This window comes from Anabrus simplex, chromosome 2 (genome assembly GCF_040414725.1).
Source record: "Anabrus simplex isolate iqAnaSimp1 chromosome 2, ASM4041472v1, whole genome shotgun sequence".
NCBI classification, from domain to species: Eukaryota; Metazoa; Arthropoda; class Insecta; order Orthoptera; family Tettigoniidae; genus Anabrus; species Anabrus simplex.
The window spans coordinates 425,236,621-425,257,722 of NC_090266.1; the positions used below are offsets into that span (position 1 = coordinate 425,236,621).

Here is a 21,102-nt window from a genome sequence, read left to right on the forward strand (position 1 = left end):
TCTAATACGCGAGGGGGTTTAGTACAGGAGTAAATACGATATGTGCACTGCCTTCACTTTCCAGACATCCACAGGTGACAAATGTGGAGTACATTTGGAAATTGTTCTTCCTCTATATCTATACTAATATTATAATGAAAAAGAATTTGTATATTGGTTTGTAACGGATAGACTCAAAAACTACTGAACCGATTTTAAAATATACTTCACCTATAGAAAGCTACATTGTCAGTGAGTAACATGGGCTGTATTTTATTTTCAAAACAATTTAAGGGGAAGGGGGTGACAGGAGGAGATATAAAAATAATAAGTAGGGACCTGAAAAAATTGCGTTTGCGATAAGTGCAAATTTTTGGATCTTGTACTGAATCCAAGCCTACGGTAATTCAAATGTGGAATAAAATCTTTTTATGCATAAATAGAAGTGCGACAAAATGCGAATTTTGACCCAAAATGCGAAATTAGTATGAATATGTGATTTTGGTGCAAATTCTGCAAAAATGTACTATTTTACTGGTGAAAACAACATATTTTGGCAAAATCGTCAAAAATACTCAAAATATGATGGATAAATCTTTCAACCGTTCCAATCGATGAAGAAAAGTAGCCGATCGATTGTTACTTGCTGACTTTAATCGATATTTACAATGCGAATAGCAAGGGGAATAAGATCTGTGTCGATTATTATCGAAATGTAAATTGAGTGTCACGGAAATAACGAGATAGATGCGGCGTAGCTTTCCTGTTGTTCAAAATTGAAACTAGTGAAGCAAGTCCTTCAATTAACTCGATAGCTGAAGTCGCTTAAGTGCGGCCAGTATCCAGTATTCGGGAGAAAGTAGGTTCGAACCCCACTGTCGGCAGCCATCTTCAGCCAATCCATGGATTTGCTATCGTTTGAGAAGGAAGGGCTGCAATATACAAAACTATTTTCGATTTCCTTTCATTTCTTCATGATTGTATTTAATGTATGTAGATGTATAGTGTCTGTGTTTTGTAGTTAAGAATGTCCACCAGCGTAATGGTTAGCACAATTAGCTGCCGTTCTCAGGAGCCTGAGTTCGATTCCCGGTACCGTATTGCCAGAGGTTTACGAATGGCAGGAAGGTTGATTTGCCGTGGGAAGGAAGCGGCCGTGGCCTTAATTAAGCTACAGCCCCAGCATTTGCCTAGTGTGAAAATGGGAAACCACGGAAAACCATTTTCAGGGCTGCCGATAGTGGGATTCGAACCTACTATCTCCCGGATGCAAGCTCACAGCCGCGCGCCTCTACGCGCACGGCCAACTCGCCCGGCGGACGATAAAATGAGGATTAGAGAGGCCAGTCAATGTTTCTCTGTTCCACAAAAGCATATTAGGTGATAGAATTAAAGCTCTTGATGCTGGTAAAGAGGTTCCAATAAAAGCGTATACGGCGAACAGTGAGACTTATCAGAGAACGTTCTCAGCTGAAGAAAAGAACCTGTACATGCATATCGAGGCCCTGACAGCCAGCTCATGCCACTCAACAAAACAGAATTTTAAAAACTTGTGTATCAATTTGCTGAGGAATTCTTTTTTTTTTTCCTTTACGTCGCACCGACACAGATAGGTCTTATGGCGAGGAAAGGACTAGGAGTGGGAAGGAAGTGGCCGTGGCCTTAATTAAGGTACAGCCCCAGCATTTGCCTGGTGTGAAAATGGGAAACCACGGAAAACCATTTTCAGGGCTCCCGACAGTGGGGTTCGAACCTACTATCTCCCGAATACTGGATACTGGCCGCACTTAAGCGACTGCAGCTATCGAGCTCGGTGCTGAGGAATTGAGAGCTGAACATAGGTTTAATAAAACTAAAATGATGGCAGGAAAGGCTTTTTATATTTTATGAAGAGGAAGCAGGATCTCCGTTTGAGGATGGCTGAGTACCAGCTTGCAGCGAGCAGTAGGCTTCAACAAGGACCAAGTGGACAATTTTTTTGGATAAGTTAAATGATCTTATGACCAAATATTTGTTTGGTCCATCAAAAATCTTCACCGGTAATGAGTGTGATATTTGCAGAATGGCTAAACGTTAATTTGTTTGTAATTTGAATGTGAAAAAAATCTCTCTTTGTTAAAAACATTGACCGTCCGATACCACCCTCCATTTTTCAAACCTACGAAAGTGTAATGACCTCATAAATTGTTAATATTGTCCGCGTTTTTAATTGTGATATAACATATTCTAGAGAGTACGTCAATATAAGAATATACTGTAGCTGCTTATAAAATGCATTACATGATATTTTTCGTATTCCATAAAAAAATTATGGCTGAAAAGTTAAATTGTCCGATACCTCCCGAGATTCCCCTACTGTTAATAAAGTGAAAAACATGATTTTGTGTCATGTAAATACCATACATTCATTAATTTTGTAGTTTCTTCCTGTATAATTGTTACAACCAGTACTTAACACCAGGTTTTAAAATATGAAGAATGCTGACGGAAATAAATGCAAATTGGGAGAAATCAGGACGTACAAATAATTTGAGTGGAAAGGGTTAATTGAAGGTTATGAAGTGAAAGATGCGTTCAATGCTGATGAAACCAGACTTTTCTATAACCTTCAACCCAGGAAGACCCTAACCTTTAAAGGTGACCGTTGTCATGCTAGTATAAAATCCAAGTACAGGGCAGCAGTCCTTCTGACCTGTAATGTTGGTGAAAGTGAAAAGCTCCCTGCAATTGTCATTGGAAAATTTAACAAGCTTCAGTGATTCAAAAACATAAGAAAGCTGCCACCAAAGTACAGGGTCAATTCAAAAGCCTGGATGATATCTATGATTTTCAAGAGTATCTTGTTCAGCTGGATCAGCAAATGGGCTCCAAAACCAGAAAGATTCTTCTGTTCAGTGATCAATGCTCAGCTTATCACAAGAATACCACTATTCTGAGAAATGCGAAGGAGATGGTTTGCCCGTCGAACTGCATGACTCAACAGCAACCATTGGATCTGGGCATCATTCATGCTTTAGAAATTTCAGAAATTGTGTATTGTACTGCAACATTTTTCAATCTCAAACATTAATACCTTCTTGCTTACATCTAGGACTTACGTCTAATAGATGATCCACATCTTCAATATCACCAGGAATGTCGGACAAGGCATTAAAAATCTGGGCGGAGTTTTCCAGTGTACTCAAATCTGGCTCTACAACAAAATACAGAAGGAATATCAACAGCATGAAGCAGAATGTCAATAATTCTGTTATGAAAAGAAAGTGGTGTTTTGTGATTGACAGCATAGAGAAACTAAAATTACCACAAAATTGGTCCAAGCATAGTCTGTTTTACTTAGGATATAAACAAATGATTTCCCTTTTCATAAAGACTAGGGATATCTTTATTATGCGTGAATACTTGAGAATGTGATATATAAAACCTGCATTATGATTCTATGAAAGTGTGCTTAACTGAAATTTAGTACTGAATGTTGTTAGGTATCTTCAAACTTAAAAACGAAGTACAAATTGTCATTTTACTGCTAAGACTGCAAAAACCTGGGAGGAAACAGATGTAAATGAATGTTACTAGAGCCCGTCACTCACCATAACTTTTTTAATGTCTACGACATGAAAAGTGATGTCTTAACAACCACGCAAAGCTGTACTGAAATTACAGAGCTTCATGAGAAAATATCCCAATTAGTTAAAAATATTTTGCTGCTACAAAAGCAATGAAACAATTATCAATAGTACTGCCATACAACAGATGCTGATTAACATTTTGAGAAGAAGTAGAACTAGATGAACAGCAGTAATTGTAAATGATATAGGTATTTCATCAATATTAGACATGACCTTTTCTGAACTCTGGAACACATTATTAAGACTATTCCTACAACTCAACACCCGAAACAACAGAACTAAATACTGAAATCAAAATCAATTCAACTCAAATTTAATTTGGAGACAGTAAAAGTTCTGTTTTCATATGAACCATTTCAAAAGACACTGCCTGACTAAAAAAGTCAAGCAGTCAGAAGGAGTAGTTGAAAGTGAATGAAACTACACATGCTGAAAGACCATGTGCCTTTATTGAACTGATTACAATATGGGATGAAAGAGACAAAGCCGCAATGCACGCCCTTATGCAGTTCTGAATGATTTCGAACAGCCCTTGGAACTTCTCCTGAGGCAATTTCGTCCACAGCTGCAGCTGTCCTTCCAGATTCCACAGGTTGGTACTGGGACGGAGTCCCCTTTCAATGTCATCCCACACGTGTTCAATGACGGAGAAGTCTGGGAATCTTGCTGGCCACAGGAGCACTTCAAGATGTTCTAGGCAGTCCATAGACACACATGCTATATGTAGACATGCAATATCCTGTTGGAACACTGTCCCAGGGTGCTGTGCCATAGGGGGTAGGACATGCGGACGCAGAATGTCTGTTACATATCGCAGTGATGTCAAAGTCTGCCGAGCACTATTAGAGGTGACCTGAATGCATGTCCTACGGCTCCCCACACCATGATGCCAGGGATTACGCCTGTGTGTCTTTCCACAATATGGGCAGGATCTGCCCTCAACGCCACCAAACCCGCATACAACAGTCATTGAAGGTTATGGAGAAGCCGGACTCATCAATGAACATGGTGTGATGCCAATCGTCCTCTGCCCATGCCTCCTGAGCAAGGCACCACTCCAAATGCAAGCGTTGGTGTTCTGGTGTCAATGGCAACTGACACACGGGGCGGTAGGACAACAATCTGGCAGATGTGAGTCATCAAGACACTGTGCATGAAATCACAGGATGTTGTAGAGTCTCTAGTACATGTGTTGAAATCCTTTCTTTAAACAAAATCTACAACAGTAAAGAAATTATTACCTTTGTGATAAGTGGAACAGTTGAACGCCATATGAATCACCCTGTCTATTGCCTGCACTGACATAACTGCTGCGTAAATTACAACTCTTTTTAATACCCCGTCTTTGTAAGTATTCTATTCTATCAACAAACCTACTAATATTTAAATAATAATATTTAAAAAAATTATATTTCTTCTTTCACACAATCCTAACCTACAACTTGTAATCTAGCGAACATCTACGGAACTACTCGGTGTAAAAAAAATGTAAATAAATACCACTCATCTCAATTACTACAAACAAATGCTAAACACCAATATTTGTGGAACTAAATGTATCACACACATACACACATAATTTGCTAAATTTCTACAACTTTTAACTACTTTACACTAAGATAATACAGAGCTCTTGGAACAGCCAACCACTTCCTAGTGCATCCAACTGAAATTGACGCTATGAATAAGAAATTTGTCAAATAATAACTATTATTTATTAGAGAACAGAAAGGAGACCCTACTACATAACAATACCCACCCACGTGTGTCAGGAGAGACTGTTTCTAAGCTGAATCAAGTGAGACATGAGACTTTCCCCTCAAGCTCCATACAGGCCAGATCTCAGTCTAACATTACTACCCTTACTAGATGTTGTCTACCCATTTGACTGTGAAACACTTTTTCAAACAAAATCCCTCTACCTTTGTTGGTGTTCTCCCCAGAAATTTTCGTCAGCCGAGTGGCGGGTATGAGGAGCTGGGCGGGGTAAACTATGTAAAAAATAAATTTCACTTTATTCCCCTCTGGGCATTAACAGTATAATTGTATAATTGTACTATTTTAGTGTTATTATCATGAACAAGGCAAAACAGAGTATTTTGAACTTCTAGTTTTCTACAGCTCGTTCATAATCATGTAACACTGGGGCTTACCACTCGATTGCTGTGCACATGTGGAGTGCCATACGGGTTTAAAACGTCATGTGGAATAGAGTGCTCTCATGCGATTCCACGCTACTCCAGACACCGCTCGCACACGGCTCTACGTGATAGCTAAACATTTAAACTTGGATCTAATTGATGCAATTATGCTGACAATATGAAGTTTTATAACTTAAATAAACTTTTTTACAGTATTTATGTTATAATTTGGAACACCCAATGTCTCAAATATGCTTTAATATTATGTAACTAGTACATATCCAGGACATGTTAGCCAGGTGGCCTGTAAAAATGGCAGGGCCCATTAAAAAGGTCCTAGGGAGAACACTGGCCTTTGTACTCTTGTATCAATGTGCATGGTGATTATTTTGTTTGAACATTTTTCTCAGCTTCTGTAAGGTCTTTTCATTTCACACACAAAAGAATCTGTCATTTTAGATTATTTAATATAGAAGCTGTGCTTTACAAATTGATTTGTTAACAGTGAAAAAGTGAAAAATTTCCAGTCAAACAAACTATTTGTAACATAATTGAAAAGTTACAATAAGATAGAGATGAAAAGAAAAATGTGTTAACATGGAATGAAATGTTTCATCCAATGATGTATTACCTCAGACCTTAACCTGTGTGAATTTTATTGGAAAAATGTGTGCCACTCCACTGTTCAGCGAGCTGAGACCCTTTCAAAAACTCTGAAAACACTCTGAAAACAAGTGCCACGAGTTTCTGTGATGACAACGCTTGTTTAAATTTGTCCGGCTTTTTGGGCTTGACGTCACTTAAGTGACAGTTTTCTTTTAGGGATTTTGTATAATACCCATGTATCATCCCCAATAACAATTCAATAACACTTTGCCATAATGCTGATAACAATCAGAGGAAGTTAACAGTACTGCAAGAGATTCTTCTGTACATTATGCACACACTCTGCTAATCATAAAGCTAAAACTTCCCTTGAATCATTCAATCAGTTGTTTCAGTTCAACCATGATGCAGGTATGACAAGGCTCTGATGAATGTAAATTGGTCTAATATTTTCAGTGCTGAAGAAAACAACCAATCGAACTTTAGTCACCAGGATTATAAATGTGTAAGCTATTTTCAAAGATGTCTGTACACAATTGCAACAAACAAATGTCTTACATCGAACACCATAAATGTGAGAGTGGTGGCAACAAGACAGCTGCACGGTCTGTATATGCAAATGTTCTTTACTCTTTGTATCATCTACGTAAAATACACTGCAATCGATAGATTTGAAACTCTTCACCTTCTCTCTTGTAATTGAAGTAGAATTCAGAAAAAAAATTTGGAAAATGAAATAATACCCTTGGATCAGCTGACACTACACTATACTTCACAGCACACATCACAAGGGAACTAATAATAATGTTATTGGCTTTACATCCCAATAACTACTTTTTCGGTATTTGGAGACGCCGCGGTGCAGAAACTTTGTCTCACGGGAGTTCTTTAATGTGCCAGTAAATCTACCGACATGAGGCTGATGTATTTGAGCACTTTCACATACCACTAGACTGAGCCATTATTGAACCTGCCAAGTTGGGGTCAGAAGGCCAGCACCTCTACCATCTGAGCCACTCAGCCTGGCAAAAGGGAACTATCAATGAAACTTTGCTGAGAATATGAGGGGACCATAAGAAAGCAATTATTATGGGATTTAGGTGCCATTTCAGGCTGTAAGATCCTGAAATAGACACGGAAATATATACTGTAATAAGACTGCATGTGTTAGCATATAGCTGGATGTGGACAGCTCTGTTGACCAGCTGAAGTGAACGCGTTACCTTGAACATTCTGTGCCAGGCTGTTAACACATGTTCCTTATAGAGAGCAGTCATGAATCTGGCTAATTTTATAGAGTATGCATTATGTTATTTGCGTGAATAAGGCATCTCTTTTTCCAGTAAAATAACTTCAGAAGAATGGGAAATGGGTCGACATGTGATAGAACAAACTGAAAATCATCCCAAGGGTGCCAGCACTGTCTTGGAGTCGTGTGTGGAGAGAGATAGTTTTAGCAAAAGTGACAGTCGAAGCAACAACACCTTATCTGCATCATCTGGAAGATAAGACAGCACAAGTTTGTCAGGTACAAGAGATGTTACCGATCTGAGTTTGAGCCCCGTCAATCCAGTGAAGTGACACCATAGTCACCTGACACATCTACCAGTTCAAGCCATGATTCTAATCCACAGAAGAAAACTGAACACACTGTAGGTCTGCATACAATACCTGTATGGTGACATCACTACGACAACTGTACATATGCAAGAACCAATTAGAATCTAAGTCAGTAAGTCCTGTTGAACACAGGAAATTGATGTATAAAAATTATTTTCTAGCTTTGCAGAAACAAGAAGGTTGAAGCAGAATATTTGCGATGAAGACCTATGACTGTGGGCCTTGGACATTTCAAGAGAAATTTCAATGGGACAAAACAATTTCAGCAAAACTACCGATTGGCTAAGTTGCTTCAAGAAAAAAGTACTGAATCAAAAGTAGAAAAATCACAAAATTTGTTTCCCTGTGCATATTTGCAAAAAGGGGAAAAAAGAAAAGGTTGCAAAGAAATTTGTGGAAGCAGCTACAGAGCGATTTTTAGACTACACCCCTTCTTCAATATACAATACAGATCAGAGTGGTTTAGTGCATGAACTGAAAGTGGAAAGGACTATCATTTCATGGTGAGAAACATACAGCAGCAGTTGCTCAATCACTTAGCACATTCACCCATTCGTGCATAATCATGCCTACTGTTAGCATGGCCAGTAATCTTCTCCACCCCCACAGGAGGCAACTGGAACTTTTGGTTCGAGAGTTTTCAAAGAAATGTTTCATGCCAAAAATATAATTGTAACAGCCACAAAATCAGTGAAAATGGGGAAAATAAGAATTTAAGTATTGGTTTAAAAACGCCTTCTTCCCATTCACGGAAGACAAGTGTTTGCTACTGTTAGATTTCTGGACTACTTATAGTGATCAACACTACCTTGAAGACATTCCTCCTGGCAAAAGTACAGAATTCTCCAGATTTCTCCCGGCACTACAGGGAAAATACAGCACTTGGATAAGTTTTTTGCCGTTTAACAGACATTGTGCTGGCTTGTCAAGACTTCCGGTTTGAGAAACTAACCGAGTTCGAAGTGCCTGCAAAATATTGCCTTCAAACAAGTAAGGAAAACTATGAAGAAAAATATGGCCTTAAAGTGCATATTAGTTGTGCATGGTGCCAGCAACATTTATGTTTTTAACATGTGATTAACACACCTACAGTAATTTAGGTTTCACAATCGTTCCCTAACATTCAAGTGACCTTGGCGCACGTAACGTACCAATTCGTAAGTTACGATTCTCCAGTTCATTCTATCTCTCTCCAGCACAACCGCAAATCCATTCTGGTGTGCGCCGCACCAGGAAGATGAAAGGGTTGTCCAGTAGCTGCGTTATCACAAGGATTTTGAATTAAGGTTTTTACACCTTCCAGTTTGAAATGGCAGCTAAATTTTTGTACATAGCCATTTTATGGTCTCCTCATCCTCTCAGTAAAATTGCATCATTGGTTTTGAAATGACCTTATTGACAGTTCCCTTGTCAGCTGTGTCGTGCATAACTACCATATTGCTTCTATCAAAATTTGTACTCTAGTTTTGGTGGGGGTGGGAGAGCAAAATCAGTACAGGTTACAAAACTCAGAAAAAAAAAAAAAAAAAAAAAAAAAAAAAAAAAAAAAAAAAAAAAAAAAAAAAAAAAAAAAAAAGCAGTTCTGCAGTTATATGCAACTATTGGTATTGTGAATTAATTGTAAGCCCTCCAGTTTTACATGGAATTTAAAGCACTCGGTCATGACCATCTAAGAAAGCAGGTGAAATTATTTGAACAGCTCAATTACAATTCACAGTGATTTCAAACTGAAAGACTGAAAGGTGAAAAGACAATTATAGAAGAGCTATATGTATTTCAAAATGGAAGATCAATGTCATCGTTTGAGCCATCAGTCCACAGACTGGTTTGATGCATCTCTCAATGCCAACCTATCCTGTACTAACTTTTCCATTTCAATGACTACATTGTACATCTGCTCTAATCTGCTTGACATATTCATACCTCGGTCTACCCCTGTTGTTCTTATCACCTACACTTCCCTCAAAAACCAAATGAACAAGTCCTGGGTTTCTTAAGATTTGTCTTAACAGTCTATCACTTCTTCTCATCAAATTTAACCAAATCGATCTCCACTCAGCAATTTGATTCAGTATCTCTTCATTCATGATTCGATCTGCCCATCTTACCTTCAGTATTCTTCTGTACCACCACATTTTAAAAGCTTCTATTTGCTTTCTGAGCAAGTTATCATCCATGTTTCATTTCCATACAATGCCACACACTCCAGACAAAAGTCTACAAAAACATCTAATTCCTATATCAATGTTAGAAGTGAGCAAATTTCTTTTCTTTTCTTAAGAAAGGCCTTCCTTGCTTGTGCTAGTCTGCATTTTATGTCCTTACTTCTGCCATTGTTAGTTATTTTACTACTCAAGTAACAATATTCATTACTTCCTTTAAGACTTAATTTCCTAATTAACACTAAGCCCCATATTCAGTATAAGGCAGATAATGGAATACAGAAGAGATATAGTGATGACATTCCTTGATTTAGAAAAGGTTTACGATAGTGTAGCCAGAGCAAAGGTATGGAAAGTAATGCAGCAGAAAGGATTTGGAAACACCGTTGGCAGCCCTGAAGATGGTTTTCTGTGGTTTCCCATTTTCACACCACATACCTTAATAAAGACAATGACCACTACCTTCCCAGTCCTAACCCTTTTGCACTCTTGCATCACCAAAAATCTCTAATGTGTGAATGCGAAGTTAAACTACTAGTTAAAGAAAAAAAAAAAAAATTGGAAAACAAGTGACAGAATATGTGCAAGCAATGTACAAAAATTGTTGCAGCAGTGTCCGGACACACATACCGATAATAGAGTGGTTGTGGAATGAAACTGGACTACGACAACAAAGTCTGTCACCACTGTTATTCAAATGGTTATGGATGTAACTGTGAAGTAGAAGATGTATAAGATGTACTACTGCCCAATACTAACATATGCAGTGGAGACCTGGACAACGACAAAATGACATGAGAATAAAATCCCAACCAGTGAAATGAAATTTTCAGAATTATGATAGGAAAAACAAGAAAGGACAGAGCAAGACATGAGGACATCAGGACGGAAATCGGAGTACAAAAGCTTATAAGTAACTAATTTCATTTTGTTCCGTATTGAAGATACAATAAGTAAAACTCTTTCAAGATATTTGTATTGAAAAGGTGGACACAATAATTTTAATCTTGAAAGAGTTTTACTAGGTACAAAGGCTTTATGACAGAATGCAGAGGGATATAGATAGTCTGGACATGTTAAGAGGATGCCAAAGCAGATGATGGAGACCCAGATAGGAGGAGGGAAGGCAACAGTGAGATCCAGACTAAGGTGGTTGAAAATGTTCAATAATAGTATAATTAGAAGTAACCTGGATAGGAACACAGTTAAGGAGAACAATGATGGTTGAATGGAGGAAGATGGAAAGGTACCACAAACACTCCAACCCAGAGGGAGCAGGACAAGGGAAATGTATGATGATGATGATGATGATGATGGTGTGATGATTATTGTTGTACAAATTAGGTGTATAGTGAAATATGTGTTAACAGACAGTTCAAAACTTCATCCAACAGGAATAACAGCTTGTTTATGTCACACTGTGTGCATGGATGCAGCAAACAGAAACTGAACACCATGTCATAAACTAAAGTGGAATCACCATCCAGTCCTGTCAAAGTAAGACAGAGATCCTTCAATATCAAGTATGGCCTCTATTCGCTTGTATGACTGCCGCATATCTATGAGGCATACTTCAGATCAGTTGACACGCATTATAAAATATCAAAGCCATCTTATTAACAGTGTTGATGGTGATATTATTATAATTAGCCATATACAGTCGTATCAGCACACTAAATTTTATTTCAGAACTGGTCTTCATACAATACGGTCCATCATCAGTATTGAAATATGCGTACAACATTTGATTTTACATGAGTGTGTTGTCACACTGAGTTAACAGTTAAAATGGAGCCCTGTTGAGATCAACTGTAAAATAAGAAAAAGAAAAAGTATAAAAGTATGCACACAATACATATAAAACTTAATGATGATAAAAATATGTATGACATACCATAGAAAGGGCTGGATTATCCTCGTGATCTACACTGACTTAGCAAATGTCATGGGATAGTCAACTAATAGCGTGTCGGGCCTCCTCTGGCCCTGCGAACTGCAGTGAGACGCCGTGGAAGTGAGTCGACAAGTCCCTGGTAGTCCTCTGGACACAGCTGACACCAAATCGTTTACAGAGTGGCCACCAATGCTGGTCTGTTTGTGTATGCAGGATCCATGGCACGGAGCCTGTGTTCCAGGACATCCCAGATATGCTCGATAGGGTTCATATCGGGGCTCCTGGGTGGCCACGGTAGTCGTTGGACCTCCGCTGCATGTTCCTGAAACCATTCCCGGGAGACGTGGAAGCGATGTGGTGGCGTGATATCATCTTGAAACGCCGCAGAACCGTCTGGGCGCTGGAAGGCCAAAAATGGGTGCAGATGGTCTCCAAGCAGCTCAACATACCGCGTACCACTCAAAGTCTCTTCCAGAACAACTAGGGGGCCCATTCCATACCAGGAAAATGCACCCCAGACCATAACAGAGATATCAGCGCCCTGGACCACACCTTCGAGGCAGGCTGGAGCCATCGCTTCATGTGGTCTACGCCATACACGGTGCCTCCCATCGGCATGGTGCAGTTGAAATCGTGATTCGTCCGACCATATCACGTTACGCCATTGTTCCAGTGTCCATCCCTGGTGACTGGCGACAAATGCGCGTCGTCATGCCCGATCATAATTTATAGTTTCATTTTCGTATTGATTGTAGCTACAACATAAAATTTATTCTGAAGCCTCCACCTTATCAATACATTTGTTTACATACTATCATTCACAGTACCGGTTTCGACCCTTCGAGGGCCATCCTCACCTGACAATTACAAATATAGTTCTTAAAAAAGCATCACAATGGGAAATATTGTACAGTCGTGACAATTGTCCAATTCAACAGACCATCTAAAACAAATGATACAATTAAAATAATAAAATAAGTCCTCTTTTCTTGGATTATAAAAGTATTACGTAGTATAAAAATACATGTCATTTGCAAATCTTTTTGTCATTTTGATCAGCGTAAAAATTGGAACTTGCAATGTTGTGTATGCACTGATAGTAGTATTCTTGAAGTGTCCACTATTTTTGCATTAAAACTTATGGCTAATTGATTAAAACATTTCGGATGTTTATTCTTGCGATAACTATATTGTTTATTTCACCGTGTTCCTCTGCTGGTAGTATGAGCGTCTTGGAATGACGTGGACACTCTCTTGAGGAATTGGGTAGTTGTCTAGTGTTCAGTTCGGTGCATTGTCAATATACATGTACAAGATTCATAATATATACTAATGCTGAGTTGATAGTAAAATGCGTTTTTAAGAATAAAAATTTGTTTTTAGTGATGTGCTTCTTAATTTGATGTTGTATAATTTTGTCAAGTGTCAATTTGTTTTACAATACTTGAAGTCTTGAATTCTGAAAGATAGCGTGAAGGCTTCTTCCTTTTATGTTGTAGGCCGTATTTATAAAAGGTGTCGAGTACTCGACGTGCTGCCGTGTAATGCACAACAAATTTTTATTCTTAAAAACGCATTTTACTACCAGCAGAGGAACACGGTGAAATAAACAATATAGTTATCGCTAGAATAAACATCCGAAATGTTTTAATCAATTAGCCATAAGTTTTAACGCAAAAATAGTGGACACTTCAAGAATACTACTATCAGTGCATACACAACATTGCAAGTTCCAATTTTTACGCTGATAAAAATAACAAAAACATTTGGAAATGACATGTCTTTTTATACTACGTAATACTTTTATAATCCAAGAAAAAGAGGACTTATTTTATTATTTTAATTGTATCATTTGTTTTAGATGGTCTGTTGAATTGGACAATTGTCACGACTGTATAATATTTCCCATTGTGATGCTTTTTTAAGAACTATATTTGTAATTGTCAGGTGAGGATGGCCCTTGAAGGGTCGAAACCGGTACTGTGAATGATAGTATGTAAACAAATATATTGATAAGGTGGAGGCTTCAGAATAAATCTTATGTTGTCGTTCCCGATGACGTTGGGTTAACAGTGGCACCCGTGTGCGGCGCCGGCTCCCATTCCCCATAGAACCCATGTTCCTATGGATTGTCCACTGGGAGATGTGTCTAGCACGGCCTGTGTTGAATTGAGCCGTGATTTGTTGCACGGTTGCCCGTCTGCCACTATTGACGATCTGTCTCAGATGTCGCCGGTCACGGTCATCGAGGGTGGCTGGACAGCCGGTCGTTCGTCTGTTGTGGACGGTGACACCCACATTCAACCATTCACGATACACCCTGGACATGGTTGATCGTGTGAAGCTAAATTCCCGCACCACTTCCAAAATCGCACTTCCCATCCGTCGGGCACTGACCACCATACCCCGTTCGAACGGTGTCAGCCCACGACGATGTTCCCTTTTACACCTGTCACATACACAGCCACTGCTCACAAGGTCTCCTATACAACTGCCGCTGGCACAGGGGGCGTGTGGTGCACAAACAACACACCTTCGCATCAGTGCTCCGCTATCCCATGACATTTGCTCAGTCAGTGTAGTATTAGACAAACGTTCAGCTTTAAGTATGGGGCACACTGGAAGCACATAATACGTCGTCAAGGTTGTGAACAACACGTTGCTTGCGACTGTTTCATTTAAAATTTTATCAGGTTCCCAGCCGCTGGTGAACAATGGAGAACACACTGCCATACGAAATGTTCAGCATGCTGGCAATTTCCTGCAGTGTTATGCGCCGATTCTCTCTAATGATCCCCTCAACATGATCAACATTTGCAACGGTACTGGATGTTGTAAGCCTGCCTTCGCGATATTCGTCCGTGAGAAGAATAATTTCGTTTAAGGAGCTAATGTCATTTAACACTTTAGGGGTGGAACGATAAAAAAAAATTCCTATTTCACATCTAAGGTTTAAAATATATACCGCAATTTGGAATTTTGTCTTCATATGTTAAACCGTTTCGGAGGAAGGAATGAATATATCTGTTTTTGGATCATAACCCTCATTTAACTCCCTGAGCAGTTAGACTTGTTTCAAACCTTGTGTTATTTAATTTTTTTTTTTTGCTAGGGGCTTTATGTCGCACCGACACAGATAGGTCTTATGGCGACGATGGGATAGGCAAGGCTTAGGAGTTGGAAGGAAGTGGCCGTTGTCTTAATTAAGGTACAGCCCCAGCATTTGCCTGATGTGAAAATGGGAAACCACGGAAAACCATTTTCAGGGCTGCCGATAGTGGGATTCGAACCTACTATCTCCTGGATGCAAGCTCACAGCTGTACGCCTCTACGCGCACGGCCAACTCGCCCGGTGTGTGTTATTTAACACCTAGGATAGGATATCATTCAAAATTTTGACTTCATAATTCAAACGGTTTCATGTAAATGCATATTTTTGTCATTCCTCACCCCCAGTCAAAACCCCTTAGTGGTGTATTGTTTTAAGTCCGCTTCTTATTTGTACCTTTATTAAAAAAATTCAACTCCTTTTACACACCCCTTCAGTTGATTCCACACCCCCTCCCGGTCTTTATTTTTAAAGGAGATTCCAAATACCAATTTTCTCGTCTGTAACATCCTTCATTTTCGAGATAAGTATCCTCAAACAAAGGATTCAACTCATTTTTCAATTCATTCATTTATGCCCCTCCCCTTAGTTGAATTTTTCTAAAACAAAAAATACATGTTTATTTTTAAAGGAGATTCCAAATACAAATTTTCATGTCTGTAACATCTACAGTTTTTGAGATACAAGACGTATCCTCATAAAAATAATTCAACACTTTCTTCACTTCTTTTTACCCACCCACACCCTTAAATGGACTTTCCTAAAACAAAAAAATATGTTTATTTTAGGAGAGTCCAAGTACAAATTTTCATGTCTGTAACATCTTCAGTTTTTGAGATATAAGTATCCTCATAAAAAGAATTCAACCCCTTTTTCAGTCCATTTACAATCCCCTTAAGTGAATTTTCCAAAAACAAAAAAATATCACGTTTCTTTATTTTTAAAGGAGATTCCAAATACCAATTTTCAAGTCTTTAAACTGTTAAGTTTTTGAGATATAGACACACTCATTTTAAAAATTCATCCCCTTTTCACACTGTTAGCGACGGAATATCCATAAATCCTCCCTTAGCGAGCACCTACATTGTAACATAAATGTATCCTCAAAATTTTATTTCTTTATGTCCAATAGTTTCGGCTCGGCAATGATGAATCAGTCAGTCAGTCAGTCAGGGCATGTTATTTCATATACTGGTACTGTATATAGAATACAGAAATAACATTATTAGATTGGAAAGACAAATTAAAAACACTTTTATATGCAAGGACATTTAAAATAAATTATTAGCAATCTTAAATGCAAATTAAGGAATGTCTATAAAAAAAAATTGTAAGGATCTTTTATCAAGAGTTATTTTAAATTCATAGGTTTTTATTCACAACAATGATCATTACAATTTTAGGAATTTAACTGTTAATTCCCATGAATTTTTCCATCAAGAGTTCAAACTTCAACCAGTTTTTATTGACTATATGACTTGCAACTTTAACAAAGTTTGTTAATAATTTATTTTCAATGTCCTTGCATACAAAAGTGTTTTTAATTTGTCTTTCCAATCTAATAATGTATTTTTATTCTGGTATACAGTATTATTGTAATTTATTCTAGCTGATCATGTCCCTTAGGGGACAAAACGTGTACTAGATGTAATAAATTGTGTATGTATTGAATAGGCGGACCACTTATTCACTTGTTCATGAATATTCGCTATTTGGTTTTATAGTCAATACAGGTTTTTATCTAAAATGGCGCCATTAGAGCTTATTACATGTAAAATAAATCATCGTCTACATTTCAATGCAAAAGTTTGTACATACTACATGGTCTGCAAACTTTAAGGTCAAACATACAGTCTTCATTGGCATTACTATTTCACAACTAGCTTGTGAATACACATTTTCTCCAGTTGACACAGGCAGCTCGTCCTCATCAAGTATTTACACCGCTGCCAAAATTTGTTCTCTAAAGAGGATCATATCCAAATTGTTGCCAAAACTAAAACTCAACAGTAACTAAGGACCTAAACTTTGCAAAGTGTAGAACACAATGATTTATGCCCATGAGCCATCACCTGCAACTGGAACTCCAAATGTGGTGACGTCCAGGGACAGGGTGAGGAAACAACAATTTGGATGTACGATACAAACTTTTACAACTGCTCTTTCATCAGATGCAGGATCTATTTATTTATATAGCTATCAATACAAACCACTTAAAACTTTCATTCTTTCTTTTTTAAAGAAAACCTAGAATAATCTGAAGTGACCCAACTGACAGTGACAGTGAAATACTGAATGATCAGACTTCAGTGTACTAAAAATGATGCTATCTAAGGAACAGAAATTACCAAATTCTGGAGGGAATTATTTGGTATATTATTACTATCAACATAAAGTTAAAAAAACGTATCAGTACAAACTATAGTCAAATGAATTTGTCTGGACAAAGTACAATCAAATTATTATGAACCATCTGGCGAAGTAAGTTTGTTCATAAAATGAAGCCTACAGCTAAGAATGGTGAGAGTACCCCCAGACAAGTTCATTCAGAATCACTCAGGTCCACATCAAAATGAACAATGAAAATGAAACATTATGAGGTTTTCCAGGCTAAAAACTACGTAAGTAAAACTTACGAGACCACTCAGTGGTTTGGACTCACAGTTAGTGCGAAGTAGTTAAATGTAACACTACATTATGCAGTTCTGGTTAGATTTACTGAAGATTAAGTAATGAGCACAGGTGATTTCATGGTTATGGCATTAACCTTCCCATCAGAGACCAACATTCTATTCTCTCCAATGGGAAGGCTCTTAGCTCTATTCATCACCTTCCAGGTGGCTCTCTATCAACATGGTCAGCTATAAAAATTAGTAATGGAGGGGCTTCTGAAGATTGTCAACTGATCTATGGGTAGAACCCTGCATGGATGCAGATATCTGCAAAGTTAGTGTCTTGGCGGATGCAAACTGTATGGCAGTGTGGATAATTTTACTGATAATTTCTAAATAGTGAAGTTTATTGATTTTCACTCATGTATACTCTTTATTTTTGCTTCTGGTTGGGCGATCCTTGACATTGGTATGGGAAAATGGTAATATATAAAGAGCCTTCAGACCATAAAGCCGTAAATCCGACCTAAGCCTAAGTGGCTCCTACCCGCAATTAATGGAAGGAAGGAACAAAGGTCAATACGTCGGTATTTATTGCAAGAGAAAAACTCTCATTAACCTGTGACTGTAGGGGTTCTGATGCCACGTATGAGGCCTGTTGTATTATGTTAACAGATCTATCCATTTCAATACCGTGGATGTAATATACTGTAGTTAAATATTTACAATACCCGCGGATGACCATTCACGGATGCGGATGAAGGAAGTGCAGATGCGGATAACAATTGCAGGTTATAAATTTAATTTTTTGTCCATATTGAAGATCTACTTGTGATACAAATTCTTATAATTTTATTAAATACCACCTACTCAATACATAATGAGCTAATGAGGACATACATCTTTATTAAATTGTTAATATGCTACATGCTTCGCTCCTTTTTGTGAGCATCATCAGCCAATTTTCATTTACGCAAGGTCTGATAAGATAAAATTCATGGGAATTAACGGGTAAATTCCTAAAATCATAACGATCATTGTTGTGAATAAAAACCTATGAATTTAAAATAAATTTTTTTATAGACATTCCTTAATTTGCATTTAAGATTGCTAATAATTTATTTTAAGTGTCCTTGCATATAAAAGTGTTCTTAATTTCTCTTTCCAATCTAATAATGTAATTTCTGTATTTTATATACAGTACCGGTATATAACATGCCCTGACTGACTGATTCATCATGCTTTGTAAGCATGAGTGACAAATCTTATAATATTTTACAAATTTTACAAATATTATGTCTAAGTTAAAACACATTTGTCTAAAATCTTAGTGTTAACATTGTCCTTTAAATTTATTGACAAAACTCATCTGCTGAACATCCTATTTAAAATCATTTTAAAAAAACTTTCGAGATCTGACTAATTGTATTGATTCAGTATTACTTGACTTGCGTAATTGTTAATAAACCTTCATTAACTATATTAATGATTTTTGCAGTTGATAATTGCCTATATTATGAACACTTATCTTGTTCTCGATATTACTGGAGTAACACTTGTACAAAATGTATTGGCATTAATCCTATACTGTCAATACGTCAGTATTGTTTCTGAACGAACTTGTTGGTAAAATGAAAACATTCTAATGTGAAGTAGAATTTGAATGAAAGCACGTTTCCAAATTGAGCTTGTTGATATATCTGTAATAAAAATAAAAAATATGTTTAAGGCTTCGATTATAATTCTGTATAAGTTTCTTATCGAAAGAATTGTCATTTACCCTTCCTGTTGCTGCATAATTGTCTAGTGTGCGCTAGGGTGCCTAGGGTGCCTAGGGTGCGCTAGGCAGCGGTGTTAAGGGAACAGGGAACTGGAAATGAAGTAGGGATGACATAAAACTGTTAGTGCTCAACTGTAGAAGTATTGTAAAGAAAGGAATAGAATTAAGTAATTTAATAGATATATACTTACCAGATATTGTAATAGGAGTTGAATCATTGCTGAGAAATGATATAATGGATGCAGAAATTTTCTCACAAAACTGGAGGGTGTATTGTAGAGATAGAATAGGAAAGGTAGGAGGGGGAGTATTCATTCTCGCGAAAGAAGAATTTGTAAGCTACGAAAAAGTTAAAGATGACAAGCACAAAATTCTAGGGGTAAGGCTCATTTCTAAAGATAATAGGCAACTAGATGGCTTTGGAGTGTACAGACCAGGAAAGGGTAGCACAGATGCTGATTCAGAATTATTTGATAAGATAATCAGCTATGTGGGAAACGATAAGGAAAGGAACGTGATAGTAGTGGGTGATCTCAATTTACCAAATGTCAATTGGGAAGGTAATGCAAATGACAGGAAGCATGACCAACAAATGGCAAATAAGTTAATATGGGAAGGGCACCTGATTCAGAAAGTGATGGAACCAACTAGAGGGAAGAATATTCTGGATGTGGTGCTGGTAAAACCAGATGAGCTCTATAGAGAAACCGAAGTAATAGATGGTATTAGCGATCACGAAGCTGTTTTTGTGGTATTTAAAAATAAATGTGTTGGAAAGGAAGAGATTAAAATTAGGACTGTTAGGCAGTACCATATGGCTGATAAAACAGGCATGAGGGAGTTTTTATTAAGCAACTATGATCGGTGGAAAACTGTAAATGAAAATGTAAACAGACTTTGGGATGGGTTTAAAGCAATTGTTGAGGAATGTGAAAATAGGTTTGTACCTTTAAAGGTGATAAGGAATGGTAAAGATCCACTATATTATAACAGGGAAGTAAAGAGACTAAGAAGGAGGGGCAGGTTGGAAAGAAATAGAGTTAGAAATGCCTATGCAAGTAAGGAGAAATTGAAGGAACTTACTAGGAAATTGAATCTAGCTAAGAAGTCAGCTAAGGATAACATGATGGGAAGCATAATTGGTGGCCACACTAATTTTAGTGAAAAATGGACGAGTATGTATAGGTACTTTAAGGCAGAAACAGGTTCCAAGAAGGACATTCCAGGAATAATTAATGAACAAGGGGAGTGTGTATGCGAGGATCTTCAAAAGGCAGAAGTATTCAGTCAGCAGTATGTAAAGATTGTTGGTTACAAGGATAATGTCCAGATAGAGGAGGTGAATAATACTAAAGAAGTATTAAAATTTACCTATGACAGCAATGACATTTACAGTAAGATACAAACGTTGAAAACTTGAAAAGCAGCTGGAATTGATAAGGTTTCAGGGGATATACTAAAGACAATGGGTTGGGATATAGTACCATATCTGAAGTACGTATTTGATTATTGTTTGCATGAAGGAACTTTACCAAATGAATGGAGAGTTGCTATAGTAGCCCCTGTATAT

General features: G+C 37.6%; 1 protein-coding gene across 1 annotated transcript in view; it reads right to left on the reverse strand.

The window, feature by feature from the left end:
* LOC136862876 (small G protein signaling modulator 3 homolog) overlaps positions 1-21,102 on the reverse strand; it is a 312,577-nt gene that overhangs the window by 153,268 nt on the left and 138,207 nt on the right. The window contains exon 9 of the mRNA XM_067139149.2: positions 3,078-3,172. Within this exon, the coding sequence (XP_066995250.1) occupies positions 3,078-3,172 (95 nt within the window). The remainder of the gene's footprint in view (positions 1-3,077; positions 3,173-21,102) is intronic.